This window comes from Ambystoma mexicanum, chromosome 3q, assembly GCF_040938575.1.
Source record: "Ambystoma mexicanum isolate Mex_15411 chromosome 3q, UKY_AmexF1_1, whole genome shotgun sequence".
NCBI classification, from domain to species: Eukaryota; Metazoa; Chordata; class Amphibia; order Caudata; family Ambystomatidae; genus Ambystoma; species Ambystoma mexicanum.
The window spans coordinates 1,249,941,038-1,249,961,002 of record NC_090926.1 but is presented as its reverse complement, the minus strand read 5'-3'; the positions used below and the strand labels follow the sequence as shown (position 1 = coordinate 1,249,961,002).

At 47.7% G+C, this 19,965-nt stretch overlaps 1 protein-coding gene across 6 annotated transcripts in view; it reads right to left on the bottom strand.

Annotated features, from left to right (window-relative positions):
• The window catches only part of DOCK6 (dedicator of cytokinesis 6), a 1,219,180-nt gene that overhangs the window by 1,089,477 nt on the left and 109,738 nt on the right, over window positions 1-19,965 (bottom strand). For all 6 annotated transcript variants that reach the window (XM_069604231.1, XM_069604230.1, XM_069604232.1 and 3 more), the window contains exons 3-4: window positions 14,041-14,216; window positions 13,801-13,869 (exon numbers count right to left, since the gene is read on the bottom strand). In XM_069604231.1, the coding sequence (XP_069460332.1) occupies window positions 13,801-13,869; window positions 14,041-14,216 (245 nt within the window). The remainder of the gene's footprint in view (window positions 1-13,800; window positions 13,870-14,040; window positions 14,217-19,965) is intronic.

Below are 19,965 nucleotides of genomic sequence, written 5' to 3'. Positions count from 1 at the left end.
CCCGTACCCTCTCTCTTTTGAGTGCGCACTTCTTAGTGTACCGGTCGCCGTTGGCGGCCAGCCTCCCGGAGCCGGCTCACCGTGCGTATCCCTTTTCGACCGGAGATTCTCGTGCCAAAAGGGGACGGTAATGTTTAGATCGGGAAAAAATAATGGTAATAATCACGCTTTCGGGGTCACCACTGAAGGCAAGCGTCCCCAGCCAGCACGATCCTCCCTGCAATGAGAGACAATGAAGGACTCTCCCAAGTCGGGAATAAGGCCAAGACAGAGTGCGGGTGAGCTTAAATGGGAGTTTATCAATCAGAATATGGCATGCAAAGAACTCTGCAAACTCCGAGAGCGCTCTGTCTGACAATAGCAAAGACAGGCGTATATATTTACAAAAAACGTCATAAGAACCTACATACTATAGGGGGCACAAGTTCAATGGGATTGGGTGGCGATGACTAACTATAGGTGCTGCTGCGATGTGGTTGGCCGTGGCTGGAGAACGTCACCGGTCAGCCTCGTGGGTTGGGCTGGGCCTGGCAGGTTGGCAGAGTTCATCCGGGCGGTGTTGTTGTGCCATCGCGGCCAGTGTCAGAGATGAATGTCTTTTCCTGACTTATTTCCCTAGGCCATGCACACCGCAGTCATTCAGTCATTGCAATATTATCTTCTTTAGTAAATCTTCCAATAGGTTATTCTACAGGTTAATGCAACACACTTGGGAGGGGTCTAATGGTCATTAGTCAGGGCATGGTTACCAGTGTCCTGTTGACCAGAGCCATAGGTTGAGGGGCTAAGCTTCAGGGCATGGGATGGACGGTACAAGCCTCCCTGTCTTGTTAGATGTGGTTATAAATGTGCCGCTGTGTGTTGCCACAATGTTGGGTGTCCTGATTGCACAGGGCCATAAGTCTAAGATGATCTGGTGGGTTGTGGGGTTTACGAGGGGGCGCCTTTGGAAGCGTGGGTTCAGGCAGAGGTTTACTGCTGTGCTGTAAATAATGCAGGTGGCGGCCCGTGGCCTTGGGTGCTGCAGAGGGGACTACACATCTTTGAAGCGGCTCCAGTCTAGTTGGGGGAGGTGGGGCAAGGCGGCGCGGGCCTCTGCTCTCATGTTTGGCAGTCTCCGCAGGGTGGGAGGGGAAATGGCCTTGCACATATTTACAAAGGTATCTTCCTCGCGTGTTGCCGGTTTTTGGAGGCGAAAACATCACAATCATTACAATACTTTATAATATTCGTTTGAATTACTTGAAAACATACATTTCATTTCGCTAGAGGCGTTTCAATTATATCCAGTCTGAGCACCTTATTCGTACACTATGTTTCAACAATTACAGTATTTAGCTATATGCATATACATTTGCAGTAAGTGAGGTAGCATTGAGGTTGGTGGAGTACATAGAAAATGACCCGCCACCGTATGTGACGGTGGTGGCATATAAGGGGCTTAGACATACACCCGTGACGAGTACATTCTCGCACACCCTTCACATGTGCCCCCTGTATGGTTACATTCGTTTTCTTGTGTACTCTAGCAGCATTAGTTCGGTTCTGGCGCGGGACCGCGGGGTGTACGGTTTTCAATGATACATATAAAGAATAATCCCTCCGAATGCTTTTATCATTTGCACACCCCTGCAGGGGTGTGGGTCCTTCATGGCTGGTGTCATGTACAATAATTACACAATTTTACAGGTTTCTTTAGTAAAAGTGGTTGTATGGAAAGGATATACGTGTTAGAAGTGGTTTTTGACATTCATATTTGGGTACCTTTCTGCTTTCATCGGATGACCATTCTACAGATCTTCCCATCACCCAGGCCTTGCTGACCGGGTCATTCCGGGAGCAGTGATACACTGCGGACGGTGAAATGTTACAGTGTTAGTATCTTATGCTAGCTCATGTCCGTCCTGTTCGTGGGAACGTGCTCACAGCGGATCTGCCAGGGTGCTGCGGCAACAGGGATGATTGAAACTCTCCGAGGGTGGGGGCCGCGCTACAGTGCGCTACGCTCACACCATCTTTTTTAGACAAAGTGGTTTCTGAGGCCTAGCTAAATTCAATACGTGTGGGCAATGTCTTCAGCAGGTGAGGCATCCACCACCTGGGCCCGGGTGGTAAGGAGGGGACGCCCGATGAGCCATGGCTCTCACCTGGGGTGGAGATGTAGGCCAGGGGGGTCTTTTGGACCACTCCTCCCCTACACATGCATTACTCACCGTAATAGCATTTATGACAATTGTATCTGCTTAGATTCACATGCTGTGCATATGGTCCAACATCCAGTGGTAACCGCAGAGTATTGCATCTCGTCTTCGAGGATCGAAAGGGGACGTCGGCATAGGCGTTTCTTTAACACTATCCCTATAGTGACGTGTAGTGTACCCAAAATCCCTCCCGCGCCGAGGTCCCTCCGATTGTATTTTCTCTGCCATGAGGGAGCCCAAGGCTAATGTGAGTGAGTACATAAAAGAGAAAGTAGTAAGACGTCTATGTTCCTTCCACCCGAGTGGGGAGGAAGGGTGGGCGCATGTGAATCTAAGCAGATACAATCATCAGAAATGCTATTACGGTGAGTAATGCATGTCTTCTGATGCTTGTTGATCTGCTTAGAATCACATGCTGTGCATAGACTAGCGAGCAGTACCCGGAGTTGGAGGTGGGTTGTGAGAAGGAACAATAGTGAAAAGATGTCCTAGTACTGCTTGTCTCACCTGAAAATCAGACCTAGAATGAGTGTCTAGGCAATAGTGTTTTGTAAAGGTGTGTACAGAACTCCAGGTTGCCGCTTTGCAAATGGACTCTAGGGGAACATTTGCAATGAATGCTATGGAAGCCCCAGTGCCGCAAGTAGAATGTGCTCTAGGCTTGAAGGGCAGTTCTCGCTTAGCAAGAGTGTAACAAAGTGTGATGCATTGGACTATCCACCTTGAGATCGCTGACTTAGAGACAGGATCCCCTTCTCTGCCCGCTGCCACAGAAACGAAAAATTGGTTTGTTTTCCTCAGTGGTTTTGTTCTTTCCAGGTAAAACATGACTGCCCGGTGCACATCTAACGTGTGTAGGCTTCTTTCAGTCATGTTTGTGGGGTTATGGAAGAAAATGGGCAGATCTATTGACTGGTTCACATGAAACTTGGAAATAAACGCAGGCGCAAATCGAGGGTGAGTGCGCAGAACCATCTGGTCTCTGAACAGTAACGAAAGGGTCTAGTACTGAAAGGGCACGTAGTTCACTAACCCTTCTTATAGAAGTGATAGCCACTAGGAAGGCTGTTTTATAGGTAAGGTCTTTTAGACTGGCCTTGCGCATTGGCTCAAAGGGAGATCCAATGAGTCTAGTTAGAACCACATTTCAGTCCCATCTGGGAGCTGGGTTAGAAATGGGGGGGGAATGAATCCTTTTAACCCCTTCCATGAAAGCCTTAATAACTGGTATTTTCCACCACGACACCTTCTGCTGTGACGTAGTGTAGGCTGAAAGAGCAGCTAAGTGAACCTTCAGGGAATTAAAACCAGGCCTGAATCCAGTAAGTGGGTCAGGTACAATACAATGCGAGTAGGAGAGCAGTCAATGGGATTGACGCCCTTGGCATTACACCAGATAAAGCGTTTCCATTTACTGGAATAGCAGTATCGGGTGTTGGGTTTTCTTGCTTCCCGAGTATGTCCATACATCTCGGAGGGAGTTGAAGGTGTCCAAACTCTATGACCTCAGGAGCCAGGCCGCTGTTCAGATTTTGCAGCATGGGTGCAGTGTTTCTCCCCTGTCCTGAGATAACATGCTGTGCAAGGCAGTTTCACAGGAGGGGAGAGGGACATCTCCATCAGACGAGAACCAGGGTTGGCGGGGCCACCAGTATCATTGTGACTGGTTGCTGGTGCATCTTGTGCACTATCTTGTTGAGTAAAAAGCGCAAACAAATTGCTATCCATAGTCTGTTCCCCTAGGAGCGGTTCTGTGGGTACCTGGAGGCGTAATCTTTGCATTGGGCGTTCTCCAGAGTTGCGAACAAGTCGATCACTGGGAAGCTCCATTCTGCAAAAACGTTGGAGACGATGTCTTCGTGTAGTCGCCATTCGTACTCTATGGACAGTGGGAGGTCTCTGCTGAGCACATCAGCCAGAAGATTGAGTTCCCCTGGAACATGTTGGGACAACAGAAACATCCTTTGTTTGAGAGCCCATATCCAAATGTTTTGGGACAGCTTGGATAGCCCTGTAGAGTGTGTGCCCCCTTGTTTGTTCAGGTAGTACATGGCTGTGGTGCTGTCCGTAAAGATCAGGACTGTCTTCCCCTGTAATTGAGTCTGAAAGGCTTTCAATGCTTTGAATACTGCCAATAGTTCCAAAAGATTTATGTGGTTGTACGCTACTTGTGGGGATCATACGCCGTGCGTTGTCTGCTGAAGCGGGTGAGCCCCACACCCCGTGAGAGATGCGTCAGTCGTGAGGGTGGCTTCTACTGCGGGGGTGGTGAAGGTTTTCCCCTTCAAGAGGTTTTCCCTCGACCACCACTGCAGAGAGAGAACGAGGGCTGGCGAGACAACTACCAGATCTTCCCATTGTCCGCTGGCCTGACACCACTGGCTGTTGAATCACTCTTGCATGGGACGCATGTGCAGACGCGTGTGAGGCACTAAGTAAGTGCATGACCCCATCATTCCTAACTGTCGCATGGCCTTGCGTACTGTCACTTCCCGACTGGCTACATACTGAGGGATCTGAAACAGAATGTTTTGAACCCTCTCATTGGAGGGGAAGACTAGTCCTTCTTTTGTCCGAATTAGAGCCCCTAAAAACTGTTTGACTTGACGGGGGTCTAGGCTGGATTTCTTCCCGTTGATGGAGAATCCCAGACTGAATAAGATGTCTATAGTCTTTTGAGTGTTCAATAGGCATATCTTGTAGGATTCCCGCGTTATGAGCCAGTCGTCGAGGTAAGGGTAAACTGGGATGGATAGTCTGTGCAGGTGTGCTGCCGATACTGCCAGTACCCTTGTAAACACCCTCAGTGCTGAGGCAATGCCGAAGGGGAGTACCTTGAACTGATAGTGCTTGTCCTCTATCATGAACCTTAGGTATTTTCTGTGCACTGGCAACATCGAAATATGAAAGTATGCATCTTTCATGTCCAGAGTTGCCATATAATCCCCCTGTTTCAACAGCGGGATTACTTCCTGTAAAGTGACCATACAAAACTTTTGAGGTTTGACAAACTTGTTTGCTGGGTGCAAGTCTAGCACAAGGCACATGGTGAGATCCCTTTTGGGTACAAGGAAGTGCACTGAATAAATACCCTTGTTTACCTATAGAATAGGCACGGCTTCTATGGCGTCCTTTCCTAGAAGGGTCTGCACCTCTTGCAGTAGGATTTGCAGGTGGTCCGGCATCAGGCGTCTTGCTCTTGGCGGTTGGGGATTGGGGTGGTCAGGCAAATTCTATACAGTACCCGTGGGCAACCGTCTTCAGTACCCACTGGTCTGTTGTTATCCCCTCCCATGCAGTGAGGTAAGATGTTATTCGCCCCCCGACTGGGGTGGCATGGGAGGGGACCTGGATCCGAAGGTCATTTCTGACCAAAGGCAGGGGCGCCTCTTGGGTTGGAACCTCGGCCTCTACCTTGCCCACGCAGCTGTCCTCTGGGTAGATAAGTTGTAGAGATATTAGACCCTTGTCCGGAATTCCAGTTGTTTCCTGCATTATACTGGTTCTGGGGAAAGCGAGATTGCCCCCGAAAGGACTGGCGGGAGCCGCTTTCTCTCTGAGGAGAGGGTTTCTGGGTAATCTGTTAAAGGGACTTCAGTGTTTCATGTTCTTTCTTGGCTGTTTTGAGTGCATCGTCCACTGCCTTTCCAAACAGGTTGGTCTCTTCAACGGGTTTGTTAATTAGTGATGCTTGCGTCTTTGGTTTGAAGTCGGAGTTCCTGAGCCATGCATGTCTCTTGAGCAAGGTCCCTTGTGCCAGGGTTCTCCCTGCTGTCTCGGCAGCATCCGGAGTGTTTTTAGGTACATTCTGGTTCACCTGCTTGCCCCCGGAAATGATGGCGAGCAACTTGGTCCATGTAGGATCTGGCACGTCTTGAAGGCCTTCTTGCAGAAGGTTCCACTGGACGTCTGCATAGCTGGACAATACCGTGGTGTTATTTGATATACGGGTGGAAAAAAACGCAGCAGCCATTGTTACCCTCTTTCCTAGTGCATAAAGTCTTTTGGACTCCTTATCGGGTGGTGCCTCTCCTGTAGACAGGGGAACACCAGCCCGTTTTCTAGTCATGGTAACCACTAAGGAATCTGGAGTGGCATGACCCTTGATGCTGGCTGGAGGTTTTTCTTTAAATATATCCTCCACAAAATCAGAGTCTGGTAAAGCCTCTTGAGTGGCGATCTGAAAATGGTCAGCCGCTTTCTTCAAGATGGCGTTGAACACCATCTGGTCATCCACTGGGGAGGCTTGGCGGGCCAGAGTGTAGGGAGGGGAATCTATACACAGGACATCAGGGTCCTGGGTGGGAATAGGGGAACTCCAGTGTTGAGCATCAACCTGACGGGTGTCCTCCCAATGGTCCATAAGACCTGTTTGATCATCCACATTGTAGTTTTCAAGGAAGGTGCCATCTTCATCCTGCTCATAAGTGTCCATAACATTTTCATCTGTGAGGACACAGGTATAGTCTTCAGGTGGATCCTCCAAGGTCCTTTGAAACTTGGATACAGGTGTAGAAAGAAAGTCTTCAAGGCTTCTTGGGAGCAAGGGTCTCAGAATAAGAGACACATTTCTCTAATCTGTCCATACATCACTCCAATTTCTCCCTGGTCCATGAGGATGAACCAGAGGGATCCAGGGAAGGAAAGACTTCATCTTCTTCCCTGTGGCGTCGAGATCTGTCCTCAAATGTGCTAGACAAAGGCACAGGACCCTCAGTATAGTCCCTGCAGGATTCGGGGCGCTGTGGCGTGTCGTTCGGCACATCTCTGGGCCGTTCCTTGTGCCTCGCCGCCTCCTCCGACCTTTCCTTACTTGACTGCCAAAGTAATCCTTGCGATACTCTCGGCAATGGTCGGAGAATATGGGCGGTCTACCCGCTGAGCGGTAGATTTCGACGCTACCGGGTAAACCGGAGGCTGAGCGGTGGACTTTTGTGCCACCCAAGCATTAAGCGGCATCTGCGCGTCCTCCTGGAGCGAGTCGACGTCTGTGTGTCTTTGAGTGTTAGCGCCCTTTACTTTAGAATGCCCAGTCGCAAGCCACAACTGCAGTTGCAGGAAGGCTGCTGATCATGCCGATTGGAGGATCTCGTCTAAGATTTCCACGGTTCCATTGGTGCTTTGGTACGATTTGCCAATATCACTGAAGCAGAACCTTGGGTTGTGTGTTTGGTGTTATGATCGTGTGCGCCCCTGTCGCCGGGTGTTTTCCCCATAGCTTGACTCTCGTCAGGCCTAGTGGGGTCAGGGACGAGCGTTGCGGACCAACCGCAGTCCGCAATTAGGTCAATGGCTTCCGATACCGAGGCCTGGTCATCGCTAGTTCCCCCATCACTTTCGGCGGTTGCAACAGCAGTCGAAGAACATTCGGCCTGCAACATGCCGTAGGCCGGCCACCACTCCAAGCTGCGCTCCTTAAGCGTTTTAGGGCGCAGGAGTCTACAGGCTGCGCAACTCGCTTTTTTGTGATCATGGGGAAGACAGTTGTTGCACCGAGCGTGCTCATCTTTCCACAGATATTTGGCCCTGCACGAAGGACAAAATCTAAATGGTGTCTTTTCCATAGTGAAAGACAGTTACAGTGATGACAAAACCCAGGGAACAGAGGGTGAAAGAGGAAAGGCATACTTGTAAAGACTATGTCCACCCCGACCCCACTCTCCCTACTGTGTAGGCCGGCCAGAAGGCCCGGGCGTGAGGACGGCAGCGCCACCGGTATCAACAGGCGTTAAAAGTCTGCAGCAGTCTCCGGGGTTGTCTCACAGGATTCAACTGTCGAAGTGACTTAACTGGAATAACGACAAAGTCGATAATATCGACAATAACGCTATCTCTATGTAAGAGCTCCGCATTAGGGCGACCAGTAATCTGGCCGGAAAAAAACTATCTGAGGGACCTCGGCGCGTGAGGGATTTTGGATACACTACATGTCACGAATATGGATAGTGTTACAGACACGCGCCTATGCCGACGTCCCCTTTTGATCCTTGAAAGACAAGGTGCAATACTCTGCGGTTACCACTGGATGTCGGACCATATGCACAGCATGTCATTCTAAGCAGATTAACAAGCATCAGAAACATTTATACTTTTACATACATATTGAGTAAAACATTGGCAGTGAACAACATATTTAGGTATGCAACACATGCTGTGTTAGGTGACTGAGTAGCTTAGTTAAAGAGCATGGTTTTCATGGCTTTTCGGAATGCCATATGTGATCCCTCTGCATGTAATGGTGGAGGGAGGGCGTTCCATTGTAGGGATGCCAGGTAAGGGAATCTGGCGCCGCCTGCTCCGACTCTTTTGACCAAGGGTACAGTGAGCATGTAAAGAGTAAGGCGTCCTAGTGGGTCTTGCAGACGTGGATGGGTGAAACCTTTGTGACAAGTAGGCAGGAGCCGTGAGGTAGATGCACTCGTGGGTCAGTGCCAGGGCTTTGAATATTATGTGTTCTTTTATAGGGAGCCAGTGGGCTTGTTGTCGGCGGCGTTGATGTGTTCCCTTTTAGGTATGCCCATAGCTACGCGTAATGCACTGTTCTGGATGACTTGCAACTTTTGTCTAGATTTTTGTTGAAGTTCCTAGGAAGAGGACGTTGCAGTAGTCTAACCATGAGCCGGTAATAGCTCTTGCAATATTAGTGCAGTTCTCTTTAGAGAGGAAGGTCTGGCTGCATTGAGGAGCTTAGCATGGTAGGCTGCAGAGGAGTCGATCGCGTTAACCTGCCTAGTCATAGATAAGTTAGAATCTAGGTAAACTCCCAGAGTTTTCACAGAGTTCAAATTAATGTTGCCAGTGCCTCTGCTCGAAGTGTATTCTCACCTCCAGTGATCATACCACAGCACACAAGAGCACAGGCTGAACTTTTCATCAGCATTACAAATCTGGCTGCAGGCACCCCTCCCCCCGAGTTTAGCGTTCCCTGGTACACTTGACAGGGAGTAGTGTCTGCCACTAGTGCAGTAACCATCATGGGCCCAAAATAACACTACACCCCAACCTGGGAGAAATTCCAGAGAGAAAGTATGACAACAAAGTGCATAAGACTCGAGGTTTAAAACATTTCACTGATGAACAGCAGCATCAATAAAACAAATGAATGTGAACCAACCAGAGTAAGCACTTGGAGATTAATCAAAATATAATATCGAGGAAGAGTTTTCTGGAAGTTATTTACTGTTGCTCACTTTCTTCGAAATCAAAAAATAAGGGGAATACCATCCCTTGTTCCTCTCCGCTACAGGCACCAGTTCTATGGCGCCTTTCTCCAGCAGGGCTTGAATTTCCTGTGCAAGGAGCGGATCCGGACTCTTCAAAGAGAGGTTCCCAGGTGGATTGTCGTGAGGCCTCTGCCGAAAAGGAAGACAGTAGCCGTGGGAACCCACACATCTGAAGTAATGGCGCGCCACTCTACAAGATGCTGCGCCAGCCTTCCCCCAACCGGCGAACCATGGGACCTGGCCTCATGACTGAGTGGTAGCGGCTGCGGCGTTGCCTGAGGGCAAAGAGGCAACTGCCCGAGCGGCCTTGGCACCTCGAGTACCTTGTTTTCCACCTCTGGCACTCTTACGGTGGCCTCTTTGACTGACAGCTCCTTTTGCTTTACTGAAGGACGAGTAATAGCGAAAGGAACCTTCCCTCCATTGGTGTCCCCTAGGACGAAAAGGCAGAGGTTGTCGAACTGCAGCGCCCAACGACTTTGTTGCAGCTTTGGAGGTCTGCAACCTCTCGAGGCTCTCGTCAGCCTTGCTGCCAAGAAGATGTTCACCGTCAAAGGGCATGTTGAGGAGCCGGGACTGCACATAAGGAGCAAACCCAGACTTCCGCAACCACGCAAACCTGCGTATTACGGTGCTCGCCGGACCGGCTGACACAATCTGCCATGTCCAAACCCGACTGAACGGCCTCACACATGGCATCCTTGACATCCTGAACCATAGCAAGGAAACCATCCCATTCACCCCCTTCGGGAATATGTTCAGCTGCTAATGCAACACAGTTCCACGGAGTGTGTGTGAAACGAGACAAGGCACATATGGAGTTGCCCGCCTGAAGCGCCATACCCCCTGAAGAAAACACTTTCTTCACCCAACCGTCAAAACGTTTGTCGTCCCTATACGGAGGGATGGTAGGATACGACCCCTGCTTTGCCGGGGCCGTAGCCGCCTGCACCACCAAACTCTCCGGAGTGGGGTGCCTGGACAAGTAGCAGGGGTCGCTACTGGCTGGACGGTATTTTCGCGACAAAGACTTGCCCACTGCTGGGAGACTCTCCGGAGCAGTCCAAGCCGACGCCACCCTTCTCTGCAGAGCCATATGAAACAGCAGTACCGGGTCAGTGGGGGGACCAAGATCAAGGATGTCCGTGAGATCATCCTGAATGAACTCCCCTGGGGGAGCCGACCATCCCAAGTACTCGGTGACTCGAGACATAAGGCGCCGGTATGAAGAATCGGCATGAGTGCCAGGCTCCGGCCTACAAAACCCCACCTCCGGAGAGGTGTCCAGTCCACTGGCATCATGCAGTGACTGCCTCAGGTCATCAAACTGGCTATGGTCCGAGAGACGCTCATCTGGTACCGTAAGCGGAACCAAGCCTTCATCAGAGCCTTCATCACCCTCTGAAATGTACTCCAGGCGGTGAGACGAAGACACCTGGGGACCAAAGCTATGCCTGACCTTAGCCAGAGCCTTTCTAGGGGCTAGCCCCGTGCCACGGGGGCCCCTCCGACACCACCGCCGAGAAAGGCGTCGAGGGCGCCGAACGAGTCGGCGCCGGCGTCGAGCGAATCGGCGTCGAGCGAATCGGCGTCGATGTCAGCTGCAGCACCGCCAGCATCGACGGCGTTGACACAGGCCTCGAAGCCGGAGCTCCGAGTGTGCCTCTCGACGATCTAGGCGCAGACAGCATCAACGACCCCTTCGGAGGCGAGCCTTGAGAGAAATCGTCGACGACCTCGGCGCCAGAGGCGTCGACATCTTCCTCGAAGACGGCACAGGATCATGCGGTCTCGAGCGCGTCGAGGTCCGGGACCTGGAACGGGCATGGCGAACGGCTACCCTTGTCCGAGCGGGACCTTTGCCGAGAGCCGTGCCAACCACCCGAGCCCAAAGGCGTACGAGCGGTGCCTCTCGACCGGTGCCGAACGACCCCACTCGGAGGCGCAGACGGACTGGTGCCCTGCGATTCAAGAATTGCTAACATCTGCTTGCCGAAGGAAGCCCATTCCTCCGGTGTCGCTTGCATGGTGGGATAAGCGACCTGCCGACGGGCGGAGTCCTCGGAAGAGGACGGGGAAGGCGACCGATGCCGGCGCTTCCGGGAATGCCTCGAAGAGGCGGAGGAGTGGCGAGACCGACTCCTGGAAGGAGACCCACTGGACTTCCGACGATGACGCGGAGAGTCGCCTCTCGAGTCATCGGTCAAAAGCCCTGTAGACCTCGACTTCCAGGGCTTAGACACCTGACCAACCGACAGCTTCTTCTTGCGCTCCCGCAAGGCCTTGGCTGTGAGCGACTGGTAGTCGACAGTCGTCCGTATCGTGGGCCTCCCCGAGGCACCAGGGGCAGGCGTTGTGCGAGTCCGTGACCGACATCTTGGACCCACAGTCCCCACATTTCTTGAAGCCCGGACGCGGGTTTGAAGACGAAGTAGACATCGTCACGAACAGGTTTTCACAAAAACCGAACAGGTTCAACGAACCGAGAAGAATACAGCAAACTCCAAAGAGTCGAGGCGTACTGAGATTCACGAAGTGAACATGTTCGCGGAAAAAACTGAACTGAGGCTACGGGCGTCGTGCGTCCTACTTATCACAACGGGTGATGTCGGCCGTCGGAGGAGGTCCTCAGGGACGGCGCATCGACGTCATCGACGCAGGACGCAGATGCCGAAGATTTTCCGAAGCAGCACAGCTGTGGACATTACCTGTCATGGATATGGAATACGTCGGAGGACCCAATCCCCTCGAAATAGTTAGGGACAGCTAGTGCAGAGAGACCAGTTGATAGGTTAATAAAGGCCCTGAGGCACACTTCATAAGCACATACCCAGGGTTCGAAATTAAGATTTGATGAGCAGGCGCGAAAACCCGCTTCTGGGTATCAGGCATTACTGAGTAGGCAGGCGCTAACAGTGGCAAACCAGGAGCAAGTACACAGCATACTGCCAATCTAACTTTCTACACAAGATGCACACTTCAACCTGTTGCCCATTATGCATGATCCAATAAGTTTACATGCCTTCCCAGCAATTTCGAACCCTGCCTTCCCTGCTGTGCTGAGATCAGCTGCTGAGCAACATTGTTTGGGGCTTCAAAGCATCTAACCGCGACAGGATTGTGATGCTAAATAACACTGACATGGGAGGTTGCAGCACAGCTTCTCCATTCCTCATAAGCATTAAAGAAAACCTCTGGACAGAAATCTCCTCCAGAGACATCACCATAGAACACATATCAAACTTACTGAGAAGCCAGGGAGGGCTGAGGAACCTGTGGGAGGAGGTCAGGTTAGCAAGTTTCAGATTATCTCAGCGTTTCCTCTTTCCTCTCCAGATCACTGAATATTTTGGCCCATTGCCCTTCCCACCATGGATGCTACAAATGCAGCAGTGAAGATACTCATGGGGAGTCCGTGGGGTCAGCAGCTCCCTCAGAATTGGATTTATTGGGACCTGACAATACCATAATTTGTCTAGATCAGTTGTCCAACAGATTCAAAACTAGGGCTACAGGAAACAACGTGATATTTGGATCCTATGCTCTGGGAATGCGCCATACATTATAAAATGCCCAAAGACTAAAGGACACTATCAGACATGCGACAGACAAACAGACACGAACATATGGAGACCAATAGGCAATATAAGACTCTTAGTCAAAGAGACAATCTCAGAAACCCAACAAGACATCAATAGAGCAATGAATACCATAAACCTTACAAATACCCACACACAATAAGAGGCAAAATAGAAACCGAAAACAGAGGACATTTAGAGAGTAGGGGACAATTAAAGGCCACTTCAAAGAAACTACCAGGAACTCCAAAGAACAAGGAACACAATATCCACAGACTAGCAGATGCACAAGGTCAGCCAAGGGCAAACAGATGGGACAAACCGATGAGAAGACATTGTCAGAGAGTCTGAGAAATATACACAAGATATGACAAAACAGAGATGTGGTACATTATCCAAAGACCAACAGACAGTATAAAACAACCATAAATCATTAAAACCCTGAAAGAAGAAGAGAGAACATAAGGCAATTAAGGACCAACACACACACCTTTATCCATGTGACAATGCTTAGAAAATAAGTGTGTTCTGTCTTAATGTAGACAATCAAACATATAGGGTGTATTACTTGAAGTTTTATAGTGTATCTAAGCAGCAGGGTGTAATTTGAGCAGAAATGGCATGAAGTGTGCAGTCTTTGGCACATGCCAGCAGTACACCATTACTGGATTGAGGGAACAAGACGGAGGCAAGAAAGAGAAAGTTGTTAAGGACAGAGAAAGTGTTAAAAGAGAAATAGGTGTGAATGGCATGGGAGTGTGAAAGAGGGGCAAACACAAATCTTCTTGGATCACCTACTTTCTCTGCACAATGACCCAATCGTCTGTATAAACTTGTAAAGCATCTCTCACTCGAGCATCCAGCTTCCTGTGAAGACACAAATCATTTGCCGGGGTCAGGAGTAGAAATACAGACATATTAGGAAATTAGCTGTATTCCACGTATGAATAGAGCAACACACTGCTATCTGCCCTTTCCCAGATGCAGATCTTGGAGTGACCAAATGCTAAAGAAAGAAGCAAGGCGTGCGTCACTTACCCTTCCTCTGGGATTCCAGACTCAAGGGTGCGGCATTCCCGAGGCTCGTGGATCACCTCAATGTCATCAGCAGGAAAGTCTATCAGTTCCCGCAGGGGTTCAGATTCAGATGCTGGAGGGTGGCTCATCAGGTAATCCTCAAAATCAACAGGATCCACCACTTCTGAGAGGGGGACCTAAAGGAGGGGAGGCAGAGCCATTAGCACAGAGAGAAGTAGAAGAGGAATGAATGGGGGCACCCAGTAGAACCATTAAAAAGGGAAGGAATAAAGCTTGGCAAACACAGCATATACTAAGGGAACACTTTAGGGAGCTCTCAGGTTCCACGTTTATAAATGAAGGAAAAGGCTCAGAGGACTTGATGGACAGGCAAAGCCAGAAAAGCCATAGGAGACAGAGAAACATTTCACAGGCCGGAAAGTGGATACATGTAGGGTCAGTGTAACTGGTCGGTTGAGATTGCTGCGGACCATCTCATTTTCGATTGCAGCAACCTGCCCAAGGATGCTTAGATGGTGCTCAAGTGACACACATAAAAACACAAATTACCACCATGACCAAGTTCCTCCCACCAGACTTACAGCATTTTACAAATCATTCCAAGCATGGCTCGAATTTAAAGCTGGCAAGTACCTATTTGCAAGATGGACATCTACTTCTACCAGTATGGAAAATGGTGAGGCTGCAGTTAAAATCCAAGCTTACACCACAAACTGCTAGTACTGGGCTGTCCTCCGTAGTTTCTCTGCATCACTGGATCAGCCCATATAAGTCGCACATTATTCTGCACAAAACTTTGACTTATCTACATGTAGTATATTTACACTGGGAGAGATGGCTAAAAAGAGCTGCTAAACCAATGACCACACTATCCCTTCTAAACAAGCCATATTTTGGCAGCAAGCGCCATTAAACTAAATGAGGCCCATGAAAAGTTGGACCTTCGCTCTGACCTCATGCATCTCAGTTAACAAGATTGTATTAGCCCCTGGGACCTCACTTTAAATTGGACGCATTTAGAAACCAGCTAAACAATTTTAAACCAGAGATACTTTACTGGATGGACCAAGGGCACAAACGCTCATTACCGAGCATGTTACACAATTGTATTACCAACTTTTCCACATGCAGTCTTACAAGAAATGTATTAATGTTCAGCAGATGCCACTTTTCAGTGTATAGAAGTCCGGCATCTTAGTTTTGCCAATGCTTGCTACTAGTAGTGCCCTTATCTTTATGAACTAGAGTTAGAATGTCTGACATTGATCGTGCCGGATTACTTCCGGATTCGGAAAGTTTAGTGCACATTCAGTATTTCAACTACCAGTACCACATATTCCAATAACGAGGATGATGCAAAAAGACTGCTGGTGAGAGGGTTGAATAATCTATCATGACCACCAGATACTAAATCATAAGAAGCAGCGGTGACAAAAGCACAAGCACTAGCAGTCTTTAAAACAAACAATCTAAACTTGGGGGTCCATGATGACGGATTATTGTGCCCTTCCACTTACGATAGAGCGATGCAATCAGCTCTTCGTAATTTGTTTGCATGTAAGCCACCATGCTCGCAGGCCACAGAAAATAAAGCTGCATATGCATAAGTATGGCCAACATATCTCGGAGAAAAAGAGAACATTGAGATCTTTACGGAAAGCTTCAGACAAAAATACTCCTAAAAGTAATTATGTTGTACAGGCAAAGGTTCTTAAAAATAACTATAACATTTGGGCAAAGGGACCTCGCTTTGCCCTTTACATTGCAGACGCTGACAATGTTAAGTACCATCACCCGTAAAGATAAATGCGCATTTTGGAGGTTGAAAAAGAACCACTCTCTCAAAGATCTGTTCCATCTCAACCTATTAAAGCCGAGACTTGGGGGAGACACGTTTCACATCAGTATGGTGAAAATAGTCTAGTTCCAGCAGACCCTTTTTATGATACACCCTGGTTGGAAACCTGGAGGCAGATTTAATTGAAATTAAAAATCTAATCAAAAAGAGCAAAGCCTCAAATGCTCCAGGGCCAGATGGTTTGTCGAATGCCACCTTAAAATCAAATATAAACCTCTGGTCTGCGTTCATAACTGTTTTATTTCAGGAATTTTAAAACAGAATAAATTGCCACCCTCATGGAAGAAAGCCTCGATTGCTGTGATCTATAAGAAGGGCAATAGGTTAATTCCATTGAACTATTGTCCGGATTTCACTGTTAGATGGTTCGAGTAAAATCTTTGGGGATTTATTAAAAAAAAAAAAAAGAAAAAAAAAAGAAACTCAATCCCGGGCAACGAATAATGGCTGTATAGATAAATATCAATCCGGCTTTAGACCGGATTTAAATACTTCACATAATTGCTAAGCAATGCATTTATTGCAAAAAAAAAAAAGAAATACTGGAAAAAAGGTGATCTATTGTGCTTTTTTTTAGATATCTCGCAGGTATTTGACCATGTAAATCTCTCTATTTATTGGCAAAAACTCGATTTAGGGTGCCCTCATGGCATTATCAGCATGTTAAATGTGCTTCACTTGGACACTATGGTTAATGTGAGGCTGGAGCAGAATGGTAACTACACGAGATGGGTAAATACTCGTTGTGGACTTTGTCGGGATGCGTGTTGGACCCTTTTTTATTTAACAAGTACCTTAATGACCTGGGTAAGGTCATAGAAAAAATGTGCAATTTCCCCCCAAAATTGGGAAATCTTGTCACAAGTTATCTAGCTTATGCAGATGACATGGTTTTGTTTGATTAAACTCCAATTGGACTCCAAAGATCTCTCTCTGCTATTAATGCTTATTTTAAAACATCAAATCTGCCACTGAACGCACCAGAATAAAAAATTGTAATTAATGACACACAAAAAAGGATTAAAAAAAAAAAAACGGTTCATAAATCATTTAAGTTTGAACACAGTTTCTAGTTTTAAATACTTAGGAGTAGAGATCTCTGGAAGAAGATTCGGTCAAACCGACTTAACTATGATGAAAAAGAAGTTGCGTCTTAATGCATTTGAACCATCAGCCTCTGTTAAAAAATATGGACGTTTTCAGCACTCCCTGTCCTGAAATATTACCACCAAAAAACTATTCCACACTTGCTTTACGGAGCAGACTCTGGTCTATTAACGAATCAATGGGATGGACTGGAATCATTGTTATGGAAGAGGTTGCTCCTGTTACCGAAGGAAACCTCAATAGCAGTAATCTGACAGGAGAGGGCCTGATCTCATTACAGGCCCGTGTAGATTGATAACTGAAAGTAATGTTGCAACCTCCGGAAATCGGTTTGATATCTGATAAGAAATGACAGCTCCTTTTTCAGGATCGAGTTTCTTTAAAAACATGTTTTCATTCATTTATCAGTGAAAACAAAATGGAAAACACAGGTTAAAACCAGATTTCTGTGAAAAGACTGGGACGAAAGAATGTCAAAGAACTTACGGTTCCCAGTCTCAATGAATGGCTTCCCATGTTTATACAATATTACTTTCTTACTATGGGGTGCAGAAGATCAGAATCAGGAAACATACAATGTGGCATAGTAGTTGACTTTCTTTTATTATCACTCACAACATACGCTGTCCCTAGCTTTAAGGCAGGGGTCTACAATCTCTGGCTCTCCAGATGTTTGGGTCTACAGCTCCCATCAACCCTAGTCAGCATAGCCAATGGTGAGGGATCATGAGAGTTGTAGTCCAAAAAAATCTAGAGAGCACAAGGTTCTGAGCCCTACTCTATAAAAGAATACTATAATAGGGAGCTCGTCAGGACGTCATTACAAAATAAGATAGTCCTCGGTTTGGAATCCTATACTAACCCAAATACTGTCCCTATTTTTTAGAAATGAAACATACAAATCTAACAAAAGTACACTTAAGTTCTTGGCCCTAGCGAGTGAATGGTGGTTGGATTCCGACCCCCACCCTGGTGTATTTTTCTCAATTGGGCTCCTGGCCCCTGGTGAACAGTCTAAGTAAGTAGGTTGAATGTGTCTTCAATCACTCACTCGCTTGCACAGTGCAATCAAATCTAATAAATGTCTCTTGTCGTCCTTTCGTGACTTAGGACCGTCTGGTCTGCATTTTCACTCTTTTTGGGAGGCTGTTATTGGAGTTCTTTCTGAGATTAGTTCCTGGCGCTTTTACGCCACCTTGGGTTTTAGTTTCTCTCACCCCACCTTCGGGTCATCTCTCCCTCTCACCCCCCTCCTTGGGGTTTCACGTCTTCCAACTGTGGCAGGTCAGAAGTAGGACATAGATTGTATCTTCCATTTTAAGGATGATTAAATGAAAATGGTGCAAACTCCTGACTATCCCAAGACTATAGGTTTTCCCTACATAACACAAACTAACTAGGGTGCTCGTCAGTCTCCATTAAGTCCAAAAGGAGGATCTATCCTCTGTCCAAACTATTCTGTTCTGTCCCTACCACTATCAAAATGAACTAAGGCACAGGGGAATGACTCCATTCTCCCGTGGTCTGCTTTTCAGCACAGTCAGTTTAGTAACGTATTCGTAGGTAGTTCTTGGCAACTATTTTTACCAGTTCATACCGTTCAGAAATAGGACTCTTCAGCTTCTCTATCATGTCCTTTACACCTTGCTTTCCCCTTCTGAGGTTATCCATCTCGTTGGTTATCGCACTTGTTACTGTTTCTCTACCCAGTGGCCACCCTTTTCCCTGGCTGGGCAAGTTAGAAAGGCTCTCAAAAGAATTCTCACTTTCCTTCTTCAATCGACAATTACTGGGATGAGTTTGAAGGTTCCCGTTGTATTGTGCTTAGATGGATGCATGGAACGTATGATGTAAGAGAAAATACTTTGAGAAGGTTGTGGTACGAGTGAGAGGGTGCTATGGGTAAAGGTTCTAGATTTAGGCAGTTGAAGAGATCTTGCCTGGGTGATAGGTGCCAGTGGGCTCCTAAGAAGTATCTTAATGCAACCTGATGTACTACAATAAAGGAACATACCTGTAACTGCCTGCAGAACTGCTTTATTTCATTGGCAACAAGCATTAAGAACACTTTGGGCAGATCCCTCATTTAAGAGCTGGAGTTGTTTGATTCTGGTGCGTAGTTGTGCAGCAAATACTTTTTCCAAGATATTGCCAATAAACAGTAAGTTTGTAATGGGCCTGTAGTGGGCCAGGTCGTCTAGATCTAGGGTTGTTTTTTTCCAAAAAGGTTGTATGAGACCAGTCTTGAGGGGGTCCGTGATTTATCCCTCTACGAGGGAGGCATTGATGATGCCGAGGAGTGCATTGAGTGTCGGGTTCTGTCAAATGTTTAAGGATGGAGGTCGGAATTATGTTGTCAGAGTAAGAAGTAGGTTTGAGGGAGGCAATCATTTTTAGGGGAGAGAATTCAGTCCAGAGGGGCAGTGTGCGTGCCGGTAGTGCAGGGGATGCTAATGCTGTATGACGAATCTGGCATATGTGCACCCTTTTCGACTCCCAGAAACCCTTCCCTCTTAATGACAGTAGAAAATTGTGTTAAAAGACCTGTAACTTTTTCCCACTTGTCTCAGACAAGGTTTAGTCCATTTCACATATGGAGATGAATAAGGCAATGAAGCTGGTAATTCCAATGAAGGAAAGCTACACAAAGACTTCGACAAGGAAGCCCAGAAAGGATGCACAAAACAAATGTGAGAACTATCAATGTTCTAGTTGTTGTGTAGAACCCAACAGGGAATAAGAAGAGAGAACGGAGCAACCCATGGACATAGATTTAATAGTAGAAATATTACCAGTGGTCAACTTGGTAGGGGGGCCCAATGGTGATGATCAGAAGGAATGGAGAAAATTAGGAAGTCTGCAACAAAAACGCAGCCTGAGACAAGGTGGGGATGAGCGCTGTACCTGGTAGATGAACGCAAGAAGCGTTCACAGGAGATACCGGCAGCGAGTGAGAGAAC